The sequence below is a fragment of the Festucalex cinctus genome, chromosome 13 (assembly GCF_051991245.1).
Source record: "Festucalex cinctus isolate MCC-2025b chromosome 13, RoL_Fcin_1.0, whole genome shotgun sequence".
In the NCBI taxonomy this organism is placed as follows: Eukaryota; Metazoa; Chordata; class Actinopteri; order Syngnathiformes; family Syngnathidae; genus Festucalex; species Festucalex cinctus.
In genome coordinates, this window is record NC_135423.1 from 2,855,782 (window position 1) to 2,877,111 (window position 21,330).

General features: G+C 39.9%; 1 protein-coding gene across 5 annotated transcripts in view; it reads left to right on the plus strand.

The window, feature by feature from the left end:
* cntn5 (contactin 5) overlaps positions 1 to 21,330 on the plus strand; it is a 211,790-nt gene that overhangs the window by 168,539 nt on the left and 21,921 nt on the right. For 4 of the 5 annotated variants that reach the window (XM_077494311.1, XM_077494313.1, XM_077494314.1 and 1 more), the window contains 6 exons: positions 333 to 469; positions 598 to 727; positions 7,091 to 7,235; positions 15,988 to 16,115; positions 17,329 to 17,516; positions 19,212 to 19,332. In XM_077494311.1, coding sequence (XP_077350437.1) covers positions 333 to 469; positions 598 to 727; positions 7,091 to 7,235; positions 15,988 to 16,115; positions 17,329 to 17,516; positions 19,212 to 19,332 — 849 coding nt within the window. The remainder of the gene's footprint in view (positions 1 to 332; positions 470 to 597; positions 728 to 7,090; positions 7,236 to 15,987; positions 16,116 to 17,328; positions 17,517 to 19,211; positions 19,333 to 21,330) is intronic. The other variant, XM_077494315.1, reaches the window with a different exon arrangement.

Genomic DNA, 21,330 nt, shown 5'->3' on the forward strand with positions numbered 1-21,330 from the left:
TTAGGACTAAACACAATTTCTCTTCATAACATTATGTGGCCCTTGCGTCCTTCTGATTTTCTGTATGTGGCCCTCAAGTGAAAAAGTTTGGACACCCCTGTCATAGGCGATATGGCATGACTCCTTCTTGTGATCATTTTTGTTTTTTTTTTCATCTGTAAAATGTTTGTAACTGTTGATGTCCTTTATAACGGCACAAAAGCCTGTTTGAGTTTGTCAGCTCAAGAAGTCAACACCCTAACAAGATGTAGACCACATTGGAGACGTTTCAGCCATCCTATTTATTGCATTTTTTTTTTCCCTCTCTCTCTCTCTCTCTCTCTCTCTCTCAGCGCTGCCGCAGTGGGTGAGAATGATTAATGACAGTCAGCTGGATAGTGGGGAGAAGCTCCACTGGGAGTGCAAGGCCACGGGGAGGCCCCGGCCTACCTATCGCTGGCTGCGTAACGGTTTGCCCTTGACGTCCCAGGTACGAGCACCTCGCCTCGTCTTCCTTTTTGTTTGAAAAAAAATGACCTCAGGGTGCTGAATGTTGTCGTGAATCATCATTAAGAGGCCACTTCTTCTTCTTCTTCTTGTTTTTTTTTTGCGCCGCAGGGTCGAGTGGAGATCGTGAACGGCGAGCTCTCTATTCACAAGCTGCAGCCCGTGGACTCGGGAATGTACCAATGCGTGGCGGAAAACAAGTACGGCGCCATTTACTCCAACGCCGAACTCAAGATTTTAGGTAAACATCCTTTGCTTTGTGAAACACTTTTAAAAACATTTTCACAATGACTCTTGATGTACTTCCTGTAAACCAGTGTTAATTTTGACATTTTAATGTAGTTTTAGTGATAATCTTTTGACGAAAATTAATTAGTTTTAGTCATAATTTAGTCATCTGGTTGTGTTTTAGTTTTAAACCAATTTTAGTCGACGAAAAAAAAGAGCAATTGTAGTCAACTAAAGTCGATCGTTTAGTCGATATTTTCCTTCAGCATACATTTCAACTTCTATACAGAAAATTAACGCATACTTATTTGTAACCCGCGATTGGCTGGCGACCAGTCCAGGGTGGCCCCCGCCCACTGCCCAGAGCCAGCTGAGATAGGCTCCAGCACCCCCCGCGAGGAATAAGCGGTCAAGAAAATGGATGGATGGATGGATGGATGGATGGATGTGCATAATTGATTGAGATTAATCTTATATCTGCACAATGAAATAAATCAAATTAAATTAATTTAATTAAATTACATTAAATAAAGTGCAGTGAACATGAACAGTTTCTGAGCGGTTCTTTTCTCCAACTCGCGTTTCATTCCTTCTGATTGGTGTTGTGTGATTTTTATTTTATTTTTTATTTTTTTCCGTTTTAGTCATTGACGAAATTGTCAATAAATTTTAGTTATGTTTATAGTCTCAATTATGACGGCGTATTAGGGCCACATAGAATTTTTTTTTTACAATAATGAAAGGTGTGTTTTTTTTTTAAATAAACTTTTTCATATATGGTCTTCTTCTCTTGTTATATCTTGACTGCAACGTTACCTTCGGAAGTTATATTTTCATTTTGTAAGATTACAAGAGTCCTTAAATAGCTTTTTGGAAAACTGTCATACTTGTAACAGGTGCGTTTGAGCACTCTTGAAGTACTGTAGATGATTCTTTAAGCGTGTATAGAAAATATATAACGATACTGTCACTCGCCTTCCAAGGAAATATTTGAACATGAAAAGTTTTATTTTATTTTTTTTAACCAAAATAGAGAACAAAAAAAAAAGAAGTCAACATGCTGGTGGGTGGCGTATGAAGCAGGTAGGCGGTGATTGCGCGCGTCCAGATGAAAATGCATGAAGCAAGATCGAATTGAGACGATGTTAATCAAGGCTTCCTGCCGCTGGACGTCATGAATAAAAGTCATTGCCCCCAAAAAAAAAAAAAAAAACAGAAATAACTTGCAGCAGGCATAGATTGGCACAAAGCTAAGCATCTAGCTAAGAAACATCCCTAATGAAAATTAAATTGCACTACAAAACTAGCCACCAGAGGGTGTTAGAACTGCACAAATGGAAATCAACCTAGCTTTTTTTAATAGATGTGTTCCTTTTAAATGTCGTGAGGATGAAGACGACGATATTGTGGCAGCTTTAATATCACGATATTGCCCTTAATTGTTACATCACTAGTGCTTTATACTCCTTGCTTTATCAAATTAGCATTAGAAGAGAGCTAAGTTTCATCAGTTTTCACAAATCTATTTCAAATTGTAAGTAATTTAGCTTTTTTTCTACATGGCCCTGGTTGATCTCCTTTGCGCTGCTGCCACCTGCTGGCTGTTTGTGTAATAACTACCATTTCTCTAACCGTTCTTTGCAGTTGAGAGGCTGCATCAAAGCCTTCTGTATGCTATAGCATTAAAAAAAATAAAAAATAAAAAAAAACGTATAAATACGTCTTTGGGACACTTACATTAAAAAAAACGTATTTATACGTTATTGGGAGTAAATGAATTAATTATGTATTTACTTTTACTTTTTCTTAAATACCGGATTTCATTCGCTAATTCTACTTTTATAATACATTTTGGTCCGTATGCAAGTTTGCCAACTCTGCCACAAAAAAAAAAAAAAGAAAAAAAAAAAAAAAAAAAAAAAAATTGGCTTGCAGGTATAGATTGGCAGCGACGGAAGCCGACTTTCATCCGGCGTCCGCGCGACGCACGTTGACGTGCGACTCTGAGGCCGACTGGCGCTCGGCGGCCACGAGGCTTCGCTCCGGCTGTCCTCTGCGCCGTGCGTTGACGCGCCATTTTTCTCCTTGTCATCTTGTATACTGGAACGCAGCTGGTGACACCCCTTCCCCTTTCGCGTTCCCCCGAGGGACGCTTTGATTTACTGTCAGCGTGGCGTGCCCTTTTTTGAAGGGGAATCCGTGGCATTTGGGAGAATCAAACGCCCCCTTTTTGTTTTTTTTGTCCATCAAAATGTTGACTCCCTAAGCAGGGTACACACAAAGCAATTTTGAACACGTAAAGTGAAATGTGAGAGGACCGCGCACGACGTAGAAAAAACTCTGCCGGTGTTTATAGTTGTTGTGGTTCCCAAAGCAGGGCTTGGCGCCGCAAAAATTAATTGGCCAGAATTGATTATATCATTTAATATGGATAAATACATATCGCCACCTTCCTAAAATAATGTCTTGAAATAATTGATTTCAGAAAACAAGACAGACTTAACCAAATACTGATTATATTTATTCATAATTTCATTTCAAGTGTCGAATTAAATGATTTGTTTAACGAAAGAATCAATTGTAGTTAAGATGTTAAAGGCAAAAAAGAATTGAGTAAATGTGACTTTATATTACGAGTTGTATTTTTAAAATTCAATCGTCATCATTTTACAAATTTTTTTCTTGACAAAACAGATTTGTCCAAACTTATTTCTTAAGTACAATTTTATCCCAACATTTAGACTTTTTTTGTTTTGTTTTGTTTTGTTTATAGGCAACCTTTTAACGCACGAGTTTGTAGTTATGTTTAATTGGTATTGCGAAATCTAGACCAAGGCAAAATTTGCCATTAAAACATGCTACCTTAATTCCACACCACTTTATTTACTGTATATAGCACGTTTAAAAGACAACCGAAAGTTGACACCAAAGTGCTGTACATAAAACAGTTAAAACGTATTAAAAAATGTGTATACAAAAAAAGTATAATGACTAGATATTGACATTTTTTACCATTATATGTAAGTTTAGCCTAAAATAAGAAACTCCATAATTCTACCCGAGTTGGTACAAACACCGTTTTTAATGCAATGGTGGTTAGTCTGTATTTTTTTTTTTTTTTTTTAGGCGAGCCAATTGTGTTAAGAAATACTGCAAAGTCAAAGTTCCCTCTTCTATTGGCAGATCATTTGTCTTAAATGATGTCATATCTTTCCGTTACGTGCGGATTAGGAGTGGCGGTCTATGCGCCGATTTTTAAAAAAAAAATTTATTATTATTTTTTTTTTCCCCTGTATCCACAGGGATGTCCAAACTTGCTCATTCAGAAAAAGGGAAGGATGCAAGGGCTGCTTCGAAATGGTTCGACTTGAATTTATTAAACACATTAAAATTGATTATAAAGCAATTTATTTATATTTCATAGTTTCGAATTTTGAACAACTGCTACATAACAGCTTTCTGTTAACTCATTTGCTCCCAAAGACGTAAAAATACGTCCTATTTTAACTGTTTTAAGTCTCCCAAAGACATATATATACGTTTTGTTTTTGTTTTTTTATGCTAGAGCATACAGAAGGCTTTTATGTAGCCCCTCAACTGCAAAGAACGATTGAATAAATGGTAGTTATTGCATAAACGGCCAGCAGGTAGCAACAGAGTATAAGAGACATGTTGAAAAAAGGCTAATTCACTCAAAATTCTAAATAGATTTGTGAATAATGATGAAACTTATATAATATTAGCTATATTCTAATGCCAATTGCTGCGAAACGGAAACAGATAGAAATATACTTTTTGTTCCTGATGAAAGAAGAGACTTATACAATATTGTGTGGGCCTTGCAAAATCAGTCCAAATACAGGAAAAAAGCCGGGAGCGAAGGGAATTGCTTCTGTGAAAATGGTTGGGAGTGAATGAGTTGAAGGTGATAAGGTAAATAGTTTCGGATTTTCAAGTTTTTGGGGTGGTCTTGGTCCTGTATACCCACTTGACTAGATCAACCCCTGCATTGAACATTTACCAAATCCCATCCCCACATTTAGGACCAAAACAAAAGCAATCTGTAGTAAAGTTGACCATTTTCAAAACAGTTAATTGAGGATCATTAATGTTCATGAATCGGACCTTGACAAACAGTTTGAACTCCGACCCTGGAGGGTCAAGAATGCTCAGTACTGGACGAGTGGGATTGATGACTTGTTATTTATACAAACTATGTCACAGAAGATGAACAAAACTTTCATCAAACTTTAACAAGACCTGACGAGGCCGGATGATATTCCTGATCCGATGGTGCCCCCGCACAAACCTCAGGACCGATTACGTGGCTAATACCAGCCCGCGGATGAGCCGTCACTCCCGGCACCCTGGCCCACATCAGCCTGTGCCGGGAGGCCGATTGGTGACGAGTGGCGTTTGCGCTCGTACTCTGATGAAGACGCGCACAAACAAACACCAGGCGGGCACACGTCCGCCCGCTGCGGGCCGGGAGGCGGGACTGTGGCGTGGGGCCGGGTTAGCCTTGAGCTACGGCTGGAATTGGATTGTCGTTGTGTGTAATGTCACTCGGAAAACGTCACTCAGCATTTGAATAATGCTGGCTGACAAAAGCCTCGCAGCCTGGAGATGGCCTTGATGTGTAATACAGATGATGATGACTTCACAATTATGCCTTCATTTCTTCTTTTGTGGACATGAAGATAGATAGATAGCTAGATAGCTAGCTCGCTAGATAGATAGATAGCTAGATAGATAGATAGATAGCTCGCTAGATAGATAGATAGATAGATAGCTCGCTAGATAGATAGATAGATAGCTCGCTAGATAGATAGATAGATAGATAGCTCGCTAGATAGATAGATAGATAGATAGCTCGCTAGATAGATAGATAGATAGATAGATAGCTCGCTAGATAGATAGATAGATAGCTCGCTAGATAGATAGATAGATAGATAGATAGCTCGCTAGATAGATAGATAGATAGCTCGCTAGATAGATAGATAGATAGATAGCTCGCTAGATAGATAGATAGATAGATAGCTCGCTAGATAGATAGATAGATAGCTCGCTAGATAGATAGATAGCTCGCTAGATGGATAGCTAGTTCGCTAGACTGCTAGATCTAGATATATATAGATAGTTCGAGAGATAGATATATAGATATAGATAGATGGATAGATAGATGGATAGATAGCTTGCTAGATAGATGGATAGATAGATGGATAGATAGCTTGCTAGATAGATAGATAGATAGATAGCTCACTAGATAGATGGATAGATAGATAGATAGATAGCTCGCTAGATAGATAGATAGCTCGCTCGCTCGCTAGATAGATAGATAGATAGATAGATAGATAGATAGATAGCTCGCTATATAGATAGATGGATAGATAGATAGATAGATGGATAGCTAGTTCGCTAGACTGCTAGATCTAGATATATATAGATAGTTCGAGAGATAGATATATAGATATAGATAGATGGATAGATAGATAGATAGATAGCTTGCTAGATAGATGGATAGATAGATAGCTCGCTAGATGGATAGCTAGTTCGCTAAACTGCTAGATCTAGATATATATAGATAGTTCGAGAGATAGATATATAGATATAGATAGATGGATAGATAGATAGATAGCTCGCTAGATAGATGGATAGATAGATAGATAGCTCGCTAGATATAGATATAGATAGATAGCTCGCTAGATGGATAGCTAGTTCGCTAGACTGCTAGATATAGATATAGATAGATAGATAGCTGTAGATAGTTCGCAAGCTAGATGTAGGTAGTTCGCAAGCTAGATGTAGGTAGTTCGCAAGCTAGATGTAGGTAGTTCGCAAGCTAGATGTAGGTAGTTCGCAAGCTAGATGTAGGTAGTTCGCAAGCTAGATGTAGGTAGTTCGCAAGCTAGATGTAGATAGTTCGCTAGCTAGATGTAGATAGTTCGCTAGCTAGATGTAGATAGTTCGCTAGCTAGATGTAGATAGTTCGCTAGCTAGATGTAGATAGTGCGCTAGCTAGATATAGATAGATAGATAGATATCTGCCGTAACGACCTTGTGCGTGCTCATTCTTAGCTGAGCATGTGCACCCGGCCCCACCCCCGCGGACGAGCAGGAGAGCTGATCTTTGACTACACCTTTAATTAAGAATCCAAAGAAAAGTAAACATTTAATGATTCATTTCTTCACAAATTAATTTGTTAAATCTGATTCGATTTTTTTTTTTTTACAGTAAATTCCAGTAAAGTGAAACAATTACTGTAATAATACAGTAGATTAGAGAGCAGTATTTATTTTTTAGAACTTTGTTTTTTTTGCAGTCAGGGTGACAAGAAAGTGACTTTGCGCTTCATGCCTTTTGTCCTCACCGCAGCGTCGGCGCCCGTCTTCGTGCCCAACCCGGTGCGAGTCATCGCCACGCTGGGCAAGGACGCGTCCATCGAGTGCAAACCTCGGGCGTCGCCCAAGCCGCGCATCACGTGGAGGCGAGCGGACAGGAGGATCCAGCCCAGTAAAAGGTAGACGGCGGCCACACGCATGTTGCAAAACTGACTGGGAAACGTGTGGAGGGGGCAGGAATTTGTCATTTGGGGGCGGGTCAATGATTTAAAGGGATACGTCACTTATTTAGCCCATTATAGCAATAAAAAGTTCATATTTAGTCTATAATTAATTTGATACTTTCATTACTTTTCACATACAATTAGTACCTTTAAAAACACATTTTGCAACTTGCTGTCGACTGAAAATGACATCACAAGGGCTCAGGTAACCAATCGCAGTTCAGCTTTTTTCTAGGTTTGGTCATGTGACACTCACAAGCTGAGCTGTGATTGGTTACCTGAGCCCTTGTGATGTCATTTTCAGTCGACAGCAAGTTGCAAAATGTGTTTTGAAAGGTACTAATTGTACACGAAAAATAATGAAAATATCAAATTTATTATTTATTATTATTGACTGCCAAAAATGTCTAAATAAGTAAAGTATCCCTTTAAAGAGCTAAGCTAATTGCCTAACGACTTAGCATACATCATAGTGTCACAACTGCAAAATCTGTTCTTTAATATTACACTTATTCGTTATGAATGAGTGTAATGTGATTATGACATATATTTCATTTTGAGCACAAATTTAATACCTTATGTTTTAAATGTGTTTATTTAAAAAAAGTATAGTTTTCATTTTACAATAGGCCGCTATTTGTGTCTTTATTTAAAACATGTAACACATTTAATTTGGATGGTTTAGGTGGCTATAACAGATTTATGGAATTTAAATTAATTTCGAAAGGGAATATTGATTTGATATGTGATATTAAACTAGACTGCATTTTGCACTTTTGTGACTTGCCACCGCTGCCGAACAGCACATACACGACGATAGCAACCAATAATTGTTTACTGACTGTTTTAATAGCAACATCTGAGAGTTCCAAACTCGCATGTTTAAAAGTTTATTTTTATTTCCCCGGGTTTAAATATTCATGAAGTCGTGAAAAGTTTGCCTCTCGCCATATTTTCACATCGTTATTTTTTAAAGCGTTCTCCCCACGGCGAGGGCCTTAGGAGGCGTGCCGGTTTTATTAGTGTGACTGAAATGAAGTGTCAGTAACAAAACATCTTTTTCATCGAGTTCTTCCGAGACCCATGTGCGCCCCCCCCCCCCCCCTCCTCCCCTCACGGAGCCCACCACCGCATTTGTGCACTTTCACCAGGAGCCGTCAATCAAAGCGAAGCGACGTTGTTTAAATGCGTTATCCGTCAGCGTCGGGACCTTTATGTTTAGCCGCCAAGATTCCGCCTCGGCTTAATGATCAAAAATCCTCGGGAGTGTCACCGCTAACGCGTCCAAGTTCCTTTGATGCGGTCATTTGAATAGAAATACTTCATCTTGAAAAGTGAAAAGTGAGAAGAGGGAATTGGGCTGTTGTTTGAACTCGGCGTCGCCTCTGAAGGATGGCTTTTGGCTTTGCGGAGTGTGCGGGCCTATAAAATGATGATTAATGACTCGGGCTCGTCTGAACCCGATAAAGCCTCGGAGGCATTCGTCAAAGCTGCAAATCTATTTTTCTGTGGCAGCCGCGGGAAAAGTTGTACCTGCGATCGGGCTCTTATCTGACCTGAGATAAAGTCAAGTGTTCTGGGAGCAGAAAACTCTCGCGAAATTTAACTCGAAAACAGACTTTGCCGACTTCTTTCGGTTCGAGACATGAATTACAAACACAGATACTCCCCTAGACTATCAAAATTCGCCACATGTTGCGATGGTAAGAACATATCAAGCTATGGTAATTGCTTCTTAACCTTGTTATGTGCATTCATTGAACCCTTCTTCATTGAAAAGGTTTTGTGTTCGTGTATTCCCATCTCCATGCACATTTAGGAAGTGTACCTCAAATTCTGCCAAGGTAGCTTGTCGCACTGGACAAGAATTGCACAACTTGGCATTGCAAATCTTTGGATGCTGACTTTGATCACTCAACTCTAAATTTATAGAATACGATAAAACAACCACCGCTGTTTCCTTAAAATGGAACCCAGGGGCAGCAGATACAATAAAAACAGCAGAGGCCCCAGAATTGAGCCCTGTGGAACGCCATACGTTCAGTTTTCTCATGAATTCATATTTGACTTGACCTACGCTGAACCGCTGAGACGGACTCACTGAACCGCTATTTTGAGCCATCCTACATTTGTATTTAAGATGTAAGCTGGTTTTCAAGCAAGTATAGAGGTAGGGGCTGAACGATATTTCGTTTTGAGACCGAAATTGCGATCTCAGAAAGTGCGGTTTCAAGATTGTCAAAGCTGTTTTTTTGTTTGTTTGTTTTTTTTAAGAGGGCTCTCTTCCGCACAAGTTCACAAATCACTAGCAAGCTTGAAATTGTTAAAAAAAAAAAAAAGTGCCACGCCGACGTCACGCTGTCGCCGAGTCACCCGGAGGTGCTTTGTTGTTTCGCGGCTGCTTGACAAGTTGGCAACAAACACAGTCCGCGATTGAGAACGTGAGGCGCTAGCCGCGCTAAGCTAACTTGCGCCGCGGCAGAACGGACGGGCTAATAATACTCCGTATGCCGTAGCAGCGACAAGCTACGTGGTGCAGAATGCAGATCCTCTCTCTCCGTGGTGAAAAAGGCAAACGGGCAGTCGCGAAGCATGCTAATCGCTCATGTGAAATGGAGAGTCGGGAACGACCCAAAATAAGTGCAGTAGACTCTTCACATTAGTCTGGTTAGAACCGCGTTAAGGCGGAGAGCCAGTAGCTAAGAACAGAACATTTGCACTAAAATTAACACGTATTCTAGACTGAAAACTAGACAAAGTGCAATTTCTGTAGAAATTGCGTGGGAATGCTGAATGCTAATAGATGAAGACTTTGCTGAATGCTTATGAAGGAAATTAAAGGATGCGCCACAAAGGCAAAAATGCATTTCAAGATTCCTTGAAAGTATTTTTTGAAAGTGACACTTGGCGTACGACGTTTTCCAAACTCACAGAATAGCTTTGACATCAAAGTTTGCCGGACGTTACCGACCGAGGACGGATCCATCGTGCTCCCGTCACCCTGCCGGGACGAAATCAATAGGCAGCGCGTTTAAAAGGTCAATGCTGATCCAGAGTGTGATAATGGTGATTCCTATCTGGAAACAAAAGCGGTTTTCAGTTGTTGACCCGGTCCGACTGTGGCAAAGATTTTGTGACATTGGCCTTTGTAGAGCGCACAAGTTTTATGGATGGCAGGACCATCCTTCTTTTGTCGGGTTGAATCGAAAAGGCCTGCGCCAGTTTATCTGCCATTGACAGCTGTCCCGACTTAATGAAGGTGCGTAATTAACATGGATTTCCGCTAATGTTCAAGCCTTTTGTTGCTTAAACACAAAGTATTAATCCCCTTTTCTTTTCTTTTTTTTTTTGTTCCTCCTTGCACAGAACCGCTTCAATTGCAACCATTAGTTCTTCATCGTTAATGCTGAATGTCAAGCCCTCCATTTTGTGCACCCGGGACCGGGTGTCGGTCAATCACAAAGCACACATTGACAAACCACCTTTCACATTCAAAGTCACGAAGACATTCGAGTCTTTAATGAATGTAAAATGTATTTTTTGGGATTGTGGGAGAGGGCCGGCACGGTGTCCGAGTGGTTAGCACGTCCGCCTCCCAGTTCTGAGGACTCGGGTTCGAGTCCGAGCTCCGGCCTTCCTGGGTGGAGTTTGCATGTTCTCCCCGTGCCCGCGTGGGTCTTCTCCGGGTACTCCGGTCTCCTCCCGCATTCCAAAGACGTGCGTGGCAGGTTGATTGGGCGCTCCGAATTGTCCCGAGGTGTGCTTGTGCGCGTGGATGGTTGTTCGTCTCTGTGTGCCCTACGATTGGCTGACAACCAGTGCAGGGTGTACCCCGCCTACTGGCCACAGCCGGCTGAGATAGGCTCCAGCACTCCCAGCGACCCTTGTGAGGAAAAAGCAGTCAAGAAAATGGATGGATGGATTGTGGGAGAACACGAGAATCAAACCTGGATCCCTTTGACAGCCTATGAACAAGTTGGGATATCTGGAGCATTAAATGTCAAATAAATAATACAAACAATACTCACTGCCCTTTAACCTGACATGAATAATCACTTGTATTTTATGATACATGGTATGATACCTTCTTTGTGGCTACAAGTTAGTTTTCAATGTGCATGGTAAACCTCATTCATGGCCAGGTGGTTGGTTATAGCTCTATTGCAGCCGAAGTTTTAAATAAATGTTAAGTCGAAATAAGTGTTTTGACGCCATCTTGTGGCAGAAAGAGGCAATTACAAAACCCTTTTTGGGCGTAAATGACTCGTGAATTATTCATATTCATGGCAGGGCTCAGCCCCTAACACTTTATATAATGAGTGGATTAGACATGTTTACTGTAAATGGTTTCATAGTTATAATAGGCGCTCTGAGCGCAAGAAAGGCTTGAATAAAATGACACCTTTGCCGTATTTGAGGTGTAAATGAGATTTGAATCCTGTCTTTTTTCAAATAGGTCACTTGCATATTGTGATTGTTTGCTTTAAATATAATGCACTCGGCTGGATTTGCATGTCCCGCGTCGGCAACCGGTCCCCCCGTCTTGTCCTCTGTGTGTCAGCGTCCTTGTGGGCTATTCAGGGTGGGGGTCGACGCAAATTTCCTGATGCCCTCGTTTGAAAAATGTCTCCCGGCTGCAGATTGCCTCGTGAATTGCGCTTGTCAAGATTCGGTCACGCCTTCCCGGCTTCCTCTTTGCCAATTTCAATCAGCTTCGCGCATGATGAAGGGGGGGGGGGGGGGGGGGGGGGGGGCAGCGTAGATTTAAATGCCAAACAATATTAATTAATTTGAATGGCATTGACGCCTCACAAGCCTGAAATAGATGACGAGGATGGGGGACCGGGGGGAGGAGGGAATACTGTAATTCCTGCACTGAAGCATCATGCGATGTTGTCTTCCATAGGTGGAAGTAATTCACATGTGCAAGTCATAAGAAAGTCTTTAAAGGCCCAGTCTGTGATTTTGTAATCATGGGGAAGGCAGGAAGTGTTTGGTCGGTGCTGGATTTCACTTTGATTTACCTTTCTTTTCTCTTTATTTCTTTTTTTTTCTGACCTTTTCTCTGGTCTCCATTTAAACCTCACGACTCTGGCAAGATTCTGAAGTACCTGGTTAAGGCGAAGGGTAATGGGATATTTGTAAGGTTTTAGGTGAATGAATGAGTATAAATTTATACGTATTTGCACGCACGCAACGCACGCACGCAAACGCACGCAAACGCACACACGCAAACGCACGCACGCACGCAAACGCACGCACGCAAACGCACGCACACATACACACACACAAAAAAAAAAAAAAGAGCAATGATGACAAGACGTTGAATCGGTAAGACTACCGAATGAACAATTCTGAGCTCTTAAAAAAAAAAAAATAAATAAAAAAAAAATAAAAAAAATAAAAATAAAAATAAAGGCCCAGTCTGCCGGTTTCACTCATGAAAATGCACTTTTTAAATACAGGATTTAAACAAACAAACTACTTCTCAATTTACAGATCTGGGCTTGTCTTAATTTCTGGTGGTGATTTTGTCCAAAACCCCCACCGCGTGCGTGCTTTCAAATTCCCGCGGGAGTGACGTCACGCAGCCGACACGTTCGTCCGGCCCCGTTTGCGACACACCACCACCCCGCTCTGCGATTGGCTGGAGGGGTGTAAACACTTGTCTTTCCACAGAAACGTCCCGCTTTTTACAAAACAAACACAAAATGGCAAAATACAGGCTGGGGTGGTCGGGGTTTAGGACAAAATCACCACCACACATTAAGAAAAGCCCAGATCTGTAAATTGAAAAGTAGTTTGTTTAAATCCTGCATTTAAAAAGCGCATTTTCCTGAGTGAAACCGGCAGACTGGGTCTTTAAATTTTCAACTTCAAGTTTAAAAAAAAAAAAAGGACCAAGTTAGTGTCAAGTAAGTTGAGTCATTACTTGGATTAAATGTCATAAGTCAAATCATACAATTACACATGAGTATTCGTGTCACACTAGTTAGCTGTGCTAACACATTCACAATCACATCTAAAGGTCCCAAACCATTCTCAGTTGAACCACTTGAAGTTCTTAAAGTGATAGTTTGCTATGTGAAAACTGCTTATAAGATTCAAATATACTAAGCTAGCATTCACCCTTTAACCAACCGGTAACAGGGCGAATAGTACGATAACACTAAATGTTCAGTTGGACATTTTATTTTTTTGGAATACTATTAACTCATTCACATTTCGCAATCCCGTTCGCTCCCGGCTGTTTTACTGGATTTTGACTGATTTTGCAAGGCCCACAGAATATTGTGTTCTATTGCTATAAAAGCATGGAACCTATCAAAAGAAAGATTAAAGTCTCTTCTTTCATCAGGAAAAAAAAAGTATGTTTCTATCTGTTTCCGTTTTGCAGCAATTAGCATTAGAAGAGAGCTAAGTTTCATCAGTTTTCACAAATCCATTTAAAATTGTAAGTAATTGAGCTTTTTTTCTACATGGCCCTGGTTGATCTCCTTTGCTCTGCTCCCACCTGCTGGCCGTTTGTGTAATAACTACCATTTTCTGCAACCGTTCTTTGCAGTTGAGAGGCTGCATCAAAGCCTTCTGTATAAAAAAACAAAAACAAAACGTATAAATACGTCTTTGGGACACTTAGAACATTAAAAAAAATCGTATTTATACGTTATTGGGAGCAAATGAGTTAAAAAGAAATAAAAACGAGGTAATAAACTTAACTGCTGAGCAGAAATGTCGCTAATTCACTGCTTATTTCTCTCAGCTACATGAACCACAACGATAAGTCGAAAAAATACGGTAAGGCGAAAGGAGAAAGAGAAGAACCGATTTTTTACGACAGACAAGAACGATAAATAGAAGGAAACATCGAAGGAATAGAATCTTAACTAAACAATTTAAGAGCAGTCAAACATGGAAATACAGTATTTATACTACAACGGTAGCGTCGATAGCAAATTAAAAAAAATAAAAAATATCCGACTAATAGCTCACATGTTAAGAATAATTTTTTTTTTTTTTAATTGCATTGAAACTCCTTCTTTTAATCTAAGTGGAGTCAAAACCTATGACTGGAGTCCCCATTTCTTCTGTCTCCATTCTCGAGCAGGCGTTTTGTTTGCCGCGTCCTTCAGCGGCTACTTACGAGTCCCGGCATGCTCACCTGTTTGTTTTTCCCGTCGATTACACTCGCCGTCTCCCCAGAGGACGTGGCGGTGAAATGCAAGACTCTCGCGTTTGACAGCCTTTGTCAGATAGAATTCGTGAGTGTAACGCTGCTCCGTACGTTTATTTAAAAAAAAAAAATGCTGTGAAATAAGGCAATTGTGTTCTCTAAAAAGAATCCCCCCCCCCCCCCCCCCCACCCCTAAGAATTGATAGTCAGGCGACGGATGTGCCGCTTTTGTTCTCGACCTCAAAAGCAAAAAGCAGTTGAAGTCAACGTGTCGTTTATCTTTACTGTTTTTTTTTTTCCCCCTAACTGAAACGTTCTTCTCGTCGACTCTATCTCGAGGAACATCTGCGCTTGAAATCCTCCGTTAGATGAGAGCAGACTCCGAGCGTTACCTTGCAGGTCAGCCTCATCAACATATTTAAATTGCTCATTGATCTGCACTGAAAGGCTTCAATGTCAAGGTGTCGTTATGGGAGATTGCGCTCTAAACCAGTGGTGTCCAAACTGCGGCCCGGGGGCCATTTGCGGCCCGCCATCCATTCTTTTTAGTGGCCCGTGACATATGCTAAAAATGGCATTTGACTCAGTTCAAATCAAATTAAAAAAAAAAAAATGTTTGCAGATGGTCAAAGTAAGAAGGGAAGGTGTCGAAAAACACAGGTGCTATTAAAGTTTATTTTAAAACTAACGAAAAAACTACAATTCAAAACTACAATTTCGTTAACGAAATAAAATAAAAACGAAGATGGTTTTTAAAAAAAACAAAACTAACTGAAACTACATTTTATGTTTACAAAACTAACTAAAAATAAAACTAACTATAATTGTCCTTCGTTTTAGTCTTTGGGAAATAATTTAATGCATGAGCCTTTGGTGATGATTTTAAATATGTTTTTTAGTAGATTTATTTTGATATAAACCAGAATAATAACGTTGCACCCATGGTGTTTTTTTTTAAATATTGTGCACAAGTAATACACATTAAAAATAAAAACTAAAACTAATACTGAAACTAACTAAACTAAAAATTAAGCATTTATTAAAGAACTAAATCTAATTTAAAAAAAAATAACAGAACCACCCTGAAAACTAATTAAAACTAACTACATTTAAAAAAACAAAACTCAAAACAAAATAAAAACTAACATAAAAAATTCCAAAACTATAATAACCCTATTGCCATAATACAAATAAATTGGTTTGGCAAATAGTTTATTTGCACAATTTTTAGGACTAAACCCAATTTCTCAAACATTATGTGGCCCTTGCGTCCTTCTGATTTTCTGTATGTGGCCCTCAAATGAAAAATTTTGGCCACCCCTGCTCTCAACACACAAACATGGCAAAGCAGTTTGCGCCATATTGTGGGTGATGAGCCAATATGAGGCAGGTAGCTGCTGTGATTCTCACAAACAATCCAGTGCGGTAATCCGTCCAATTATTTTTAGCAATGTGCGACTATCGTTACGAGGTATCGTTTTGGGCTGAAAACTTCAATCATGATGATGATGTTTTTTGTTGCTTTTGCGTCAGGATGTTGCTGCTGAGGAACAACACTCTGAGGATCGTCAACGCCAGCCGAGCGGACGAAGGCGACTACGTGTGCCGGGCGGAGAATCAGCTGGGCTGGGCCGAGATGACGGCCACGCTGTGGGTGAAAGGTAAGTCATGACCCAGGTGCTATCATTTTCTGTCACACTGGGGGGAAAAGTGGCGCAGTCGGGACATTTTTTACCCTAATTTGGCCGAATATTATTTATCTAGTATAAATAATGTATCGTCTCATTCAACTGTATAAGCAAATTACATGGAAAAAAATATTGTAGGTTCATTTTAATTTTTAATTTTTAATTTTATTTTTTTTTAAAGAGTTGTCATATTTGGTATGAATGGTTATGATTTGTCACGAGCAAACTCAAAGTGTAATTTATTTATTTATGTTTTTTTTTTTTTTTAAATGTTAAAAAAGCCCAGCAAAAATGGATCTTTGACGTCTATAGTCGTCAGCGGCAGTGAATGTGTTACAAAGTTGTGATTCATCATCCTTTTTCTGCAATAATAAGCGGTTCAGATGGATTTTTTTTTTTCAAGTTGTACTTCAAGATGAAAACATAAAAAAAAATTACTAATTCAGGGTATAATAATAAAATAGAATAAAATACAATAAAGTGGTCTTGATTTCTGTTAAAGGGATACTTGACTCATTGAGCCATTTTCAGCAGTAAAAAGTTAGTATTTTCTCTATAATTAATATGGTAATTTTATTATTTTTCATGTACGATTAAGACCTTTAAAAAGTAATTTTTCTACTTGCTGTCAACTAAAGATGACATCACCTGTGCTGAGGAAGTAGATAACGACCAATCATGGCTCAATTTTTCTGACCAACAGCATAAAACAGGTGAGCCATGATTATCGTTACCTACTTCCTCAGCACAGGTGATGTCATCATCAGTCAACATCAAGAGGAAAGAATAGTTTTTAAAGGTATTAATTGTACATGAAAAATAAGGAAGTTATCAAATTAATTCTGAACAAAATGTGAACTTTTCACTGCCCAAAATGGTTCAATGAGTGAAGCTTTAAGTGTTGTTAAAAAAAAAAAAAAAAAAAAAAAAAAAATGTAGAGAAAAAAAGTTTCAATATTATGAAAAGAAAATTGGAGTATTCCAGTTTTTAAAAAAGAAACAAACATAAAATCAGCAAATAAACTCATTTCCTAACTGTACAAACTTAAAAGCATTCGAGTGAAGTAGTTCCTCGGGGCAGTTGAGATGAAGCCCCAGGAACCCTGCCTAGCAACAACCTGATGACATCACAGCCAAAGCTGGGCGCTCCGTCTGAGGTGACAGTGCAGCAGCTTTGTGCTTGCAGAGGCCATGCGCGTGGAGCTGAGCCCGAGCCGCGTGGAGGTGACCGTTGGCGAGAGCGTGGTGCTGAGCTGCAAGGCCACGCACGACACCTCGCTGGACGTCACCTTCCAGTGGATGTTCAACCACAAGCCCATCGGCTTCCATCAGGCCGGCGGACACTTTGAGTACATCCAGACCGTCCGAGCCAAAGTAAGCAGAAATAAATTAATTTGTTCTTTTTTTTTTTTCTTTTTTTTTTCCATTTAGAAATAATTGTTTTTATTTGGATGTGTTGTTGTCGTTTTTAAATATTTTAATGAATGTTTTTTTGTTTTTTTTATAATTTATAACTGTATATATATATATATATATATATATATATATATATATATATATATATATGTTAGTGTTGTTCCGATATCGTTTTTTTGGTCCCCGATACCGATTCTGATACCCAGCTTTGCAGTATCGGCCGATACCGATACCTAAGGTTTTTTTTCCCCTCAACATGAAAAAGCTGTCCTGCCATTGGTTCAGAGCATTCAAGGGCCAATAAGATATCTTCGATCGGCATGCAGTGAACATGTCACATATCAATGAATGTTGTGCACGAGCAAGACGCAAGATGCTGCATCCAAAATCCTATATTAGCGTTGGAATTAATGGTATCGGCATGTTATTTGTGAGTAGCCAGCGATACCGATACCACTGTTTTAATGCAGTATCGGCACCTCTGCCGATACTAGTATCGGTATCAGAACAACACATTTATGTATTTATTTATTTATTTATTTATTTATTTATTTATTTTAGAGTGGGCGGGCAATATTCCAAGAAAAAAAAAAGTGCTTCTTTATAAGGTCTCAATTTTGCTGTCAAAATTTGCCACTTTCTAGTCACAAATTTGCCACTTTATCAAGTTTTTTTTTTGTTTTTTGTTTTTTTTCCTGCGGAATATTACACCCCCATCAGCCTCACTTTGAGAAAGAAAAAAAAAAAAAAAAAAAAAAAAAGTTTTATATGTGGCCCTAATACGCCAGTGTAAAAAGCTTAGTCCAAAGGTCTATTTTTGTTATATTAAGCACTCGCTAAGAAAAGTCATCCTGTTAATGTGGATGGAGAAGTGCTGCTGTATCAAAATGAGTTATCGCCACTATTATAATAATATATTTGTTATAAAAATCCACTACATTCCTCTTTGGCTGTGGCTCAACATTTAAATAACCTTTATCAGTTGTGATGGTGTAGTGACAGACTTTTGCATTAAAAAAAATAAAAAATAAAATAAAAAAAGTTTGTTTGATGAATGTGGGAATGGAAATGCATTCAAATGTCCAAAAGAGTGAAATTCATCTTGCCAGTCGGGGATCTCAGCACCCCTAAATCTCTGATCCTACGATCACCTGGTGGGACTTGCTTGATTTTTGCTCCAGTACCGTGGGACTTGCTTGAAACTTGAAAGTTACTGAAGACTTTCTTCCAACTTGCACCTTCAGTACGTAACCGACTCACACCTCCGTTTGCAAGCCCGAAATGCAGGAGGCATGTTTTTAAATCACATCTGTCCTGACGAGTCGTCGTCTCGCCACTGAACGACATTGAGCAGCAGCTCCCTGTTGGCGGCGGAGGCGCCCTCTGCAATTTTAATCGGGATCGATGCTAAGCAGCCTTGCAAGGAGCCCGCATGGGTTTGCAGCCTACGGCACTTCTCATTTCCCAGAGCAAAAAAAGGAAGAAGAAAAAGAAAAGCGAAAGCTCAGAAACGAGCGGCTGAATTTAACAGGAATTTTTTTTTTTTTTTTTTTTTCCCCAGCCGCTTGAGCTCCGAGATGTAAAGGAATTGCACGGTTTCCTTTCAAGCGCCCTTCCAGATCCTCCTCATGTCTGACTTGTATGTCTTTGCAGCAGTCGTCCACGGTGGATTTGATGATTAGGAGCATTTTGCTGAAGCATGCTGGGAAGTACGGCTGCAGGGCCCAGACCAGCGCCGACACCATGAGCGCAGAGTCGGAACTCCTTGTGCGAGGTGAGCTCGTCTGAAGTCGAAAAAATGTCTCCCTGATCATGTTTGTTGGTTGTTGTTTCGCATAATTGTGCTATCACTTTCTTACCTTCACGTACTCTTTTTGTAACAACGTTCTAACCTTTCAACCCTGTTAACTCATTCACTTGCCACCATTTTCACAGAAGCAATCCCGTTTTACTGGATTTGGACTGATTTTGCAAGGCCCACAGAATATTGTGTTCTATTGCTATAAAAGCATGGAATCTACCAAAAGTAAGATTAAAGTCTCTTCTTTCATCAGGAAAAAAAAAAAGGATGTTTATCCGTTTTGCAGCAATTAGCATTAGAAGAGAGCTAAGTTTCATCGGTTTTCACAAATCTATTTAAAATGGGAAGTAATTGAGCTTTTTTTCCTCGATGGCCCTGGTTGAGCTCCTTTGCTCTGCTGCCACCTGCTGGACGTTTGTGTAATAACTACCATTTCTGCAACTGTTCTTTGCAGTTGAAAGGCTTCATCAAAGCCTTCTGTATGCTCTAGCATAAAACATTTTAAAAAAAACGTATAAATACGTCTTTGGGACACTTAGAGCATTAAAAAAAAACGTATTTATTCGTTATTGGGAGTAAATGAGTTAACATCTTTTCATGAGATCACCTCAGCTCCTCTATGGAAGTATGTGGTTTATTTTTAATTGAAGCGTGTCCATGAATATTGTAGCGTGAGAGTCTGGCTGGCCCCGTGTGCACAAGGTTGCTTTTAAGCGGAGCTGACAGGACCTGTCATCCAGCGCAAAGTAAATTGGGTTTGCTTTTGCTGGATGACTGGAACCGCTCTTAATTTGATATCGCCCATATTGTTGACGCCGCAAAGGGAAGCGGGGACCGTTTCAGACTGGTCTCCGTGCCTGGCTTCTTCAAACTTTTGCAGAGAAACATGCTTGTTATCAGCCATTGGTAGGAACGAAGTACATATACCGTATTTTCCGCACTATAAGGCGCACCTTCAATGAATGATATATTTTAAAACTTGTTCCATATATAAGGCGCTACAGTCGAGGCTGGGGTTACGTTATGCATCCATTAGATGGTGCTGCGCTAAAAGGAATGTCACCAAAACAGTCAGATAGGTCAGTCAAACTTTTTTAATAGATTACAAACCAGCTTTCTAATGTGTCGAGCAGTCTTCTGTCCTTCTCGCGGTATTTGTTCATAAATAGTACGAGAATACATCTTGTCTTGCTCCCGCCCTGTTCGCAGCCGACATATTAAGATCAGCGTTTAGTGTTTTTTTTTTTTTTTTTTTGTTATCACTCACACAAACTTACATCTTGTAAGCCACACACGGTCTCCCAGGCGAAGAAGTGAACCCACGCCAACCGGCACCGAAGGCAGATCGGCGTTTAGAGCGAGTGTAGGCGACATGAAGCTGTGACGAAACCAGGAAGTGCCGCTCTCTCTCTCTCTCTTTTTTTTTATTTATTTTTTTATTTTTTATTAATTGCCTCTCAACCTTGCAAGATCTCCACGTGTCACACCCAGCGACTCATTTTATTGGCTAGGAGCAACTTCCTTGTCACTTGTCAACCTACGGGAGCACCTGTGGTCTAAAAATGGCTAAGATGTCGTTCGCTGCATTTAGTGTAACAATTGAGAATTATTTTAACGGAAACTTTGAGGTACCGTATGGGACATAACAATTTAGCCCAAAAATACATCCCGGATAATACGGGACAGTTGGCAACCCTACCTCCAGGCTCTCCAGGCTAGCTAGCAGCACAACAAACACCATGGGGGTAAAAAAAAAAAAAAAAAAAAAAAACAACATCCAGGGTCGACTGACACAAAAAAACAAACTCCCGGTGGACTCTCACCATAAATCTGTTCAAAGACTAGACTCATCGATGCTGCAGGCTTTGAGGGGAGCCCGGCTTGCTAGCAACACCGCTACTGCAAATAGCCCCTTGGTTACTAAATTCAACGCTGTAGATAATGGCCGCCAATTTGGCTACTACATAAAAT